Genomic DNA, 890 nt, shown 5'->3' on the forward strand with positions numbered 1-890 from the left:
ATCCAAGGTTTTGTTATTTGGAGGGTAGACCACCCTTGATTAGTAACAAGAATGTGTCTAAAAACCCTACGTGGATGTCAACTTGGAAAAAGTGCTCGGATCTGGGTCTCGGTTATACGGCCTTGACGCTAAGACTGGTTAAGGAGCCTGTCTTTAAGGCGTTGAATGAGATTGTGGGTAGGGTCTGTGGTGTTGCAACTGTGGATCTGCAAGAGTTCTCTCCGTCAACTGAGGACCCCATTGGTTATGAAGCCTTGGATATTGGTAGTATCTCCCCGTTGGTGGTTAGGCCGGATAAAGGAACACCGCCTATGTCACCAAGCAAGTCGAACAACTTCTTCAGTAAGCTCGTGGATTTATCCCAGAGAAGTGATACTCCTATGAGTACTGAAAGTGGAAAAGATGCTCAGACCGGCGACACCCAGGACAAGGTGGGTGATATTCAAAGTCAGATCGATGAGATCAAGTCCAATTTGAGTCGTTTGACTACGATGGTTGAGGAGGTTCTCCAAGACCGTGGCTCTCGTCATTGGGTACGTGAAGACTATCGGGGACGTCCCTATAAGAAGAGCTGGAGTAAAAGCTATGGCTCTGATGACGGTTGGCATAAGAAGGGTGATGATGGTTGGAATAAGCGCTACTCGAGTGGTAGCTCTGGCAGTCGTTGGTAAACTTTGCTGTGTGAGGTTTAAGTACTTTTGTCTGGATAGTTGGTGTCATGAGCCCCACCATGATCAGACTCGTAAGTAGAATTGTTACCTCTATTAATGTTATTGTACTTCCGCCACTGTAATTGAGTAGCTTACTGTTTAAGTACACTCGTAGGTGGGTCTGTACACAATTACATTGCCGTTGCGGGGTGTGTTGTGAGCAAACTGAGCACTTGATTT

The 890-nt window shown here is 46.3% G+C and overlaps 1 protein-coding gene across 1 annotated transcript; it reads left to right on the plus strand.

Moving 5' to 3' along the window:
* Nucleotides 1-74: 74 nt before the first annotated feature.
* Nucleotides 75-671, plus strand: Pmar_PMAR001850 (hypothetical protein; the record flags this gene model as incomplete). The annotated part of the gene is made up of 1 exon (XM_002786849.1): nt 75-671. One exon carries the CDS (start codon nt 75-77, stop codon nt 669-671), a length of 597 nt encoding a protein of 198 aa, XP_002786895.1.
* Nucleotides 672-890: the final 219 nt, after the last annotated feature.

This window comes from Perkinsus marinus (assembly GCF_000006405.1).
Source record: "Perkinsus marinus ATCC 50983 genomic scaffold scf_1104296930578, whole genome shotgun sequence".
NCBI classification, from domain to species: domain Eukaryota; phylum Perkinsozoa; order Perkinsida; family Perkinsidae; genus Perkinsus; species Perkinsus marinus.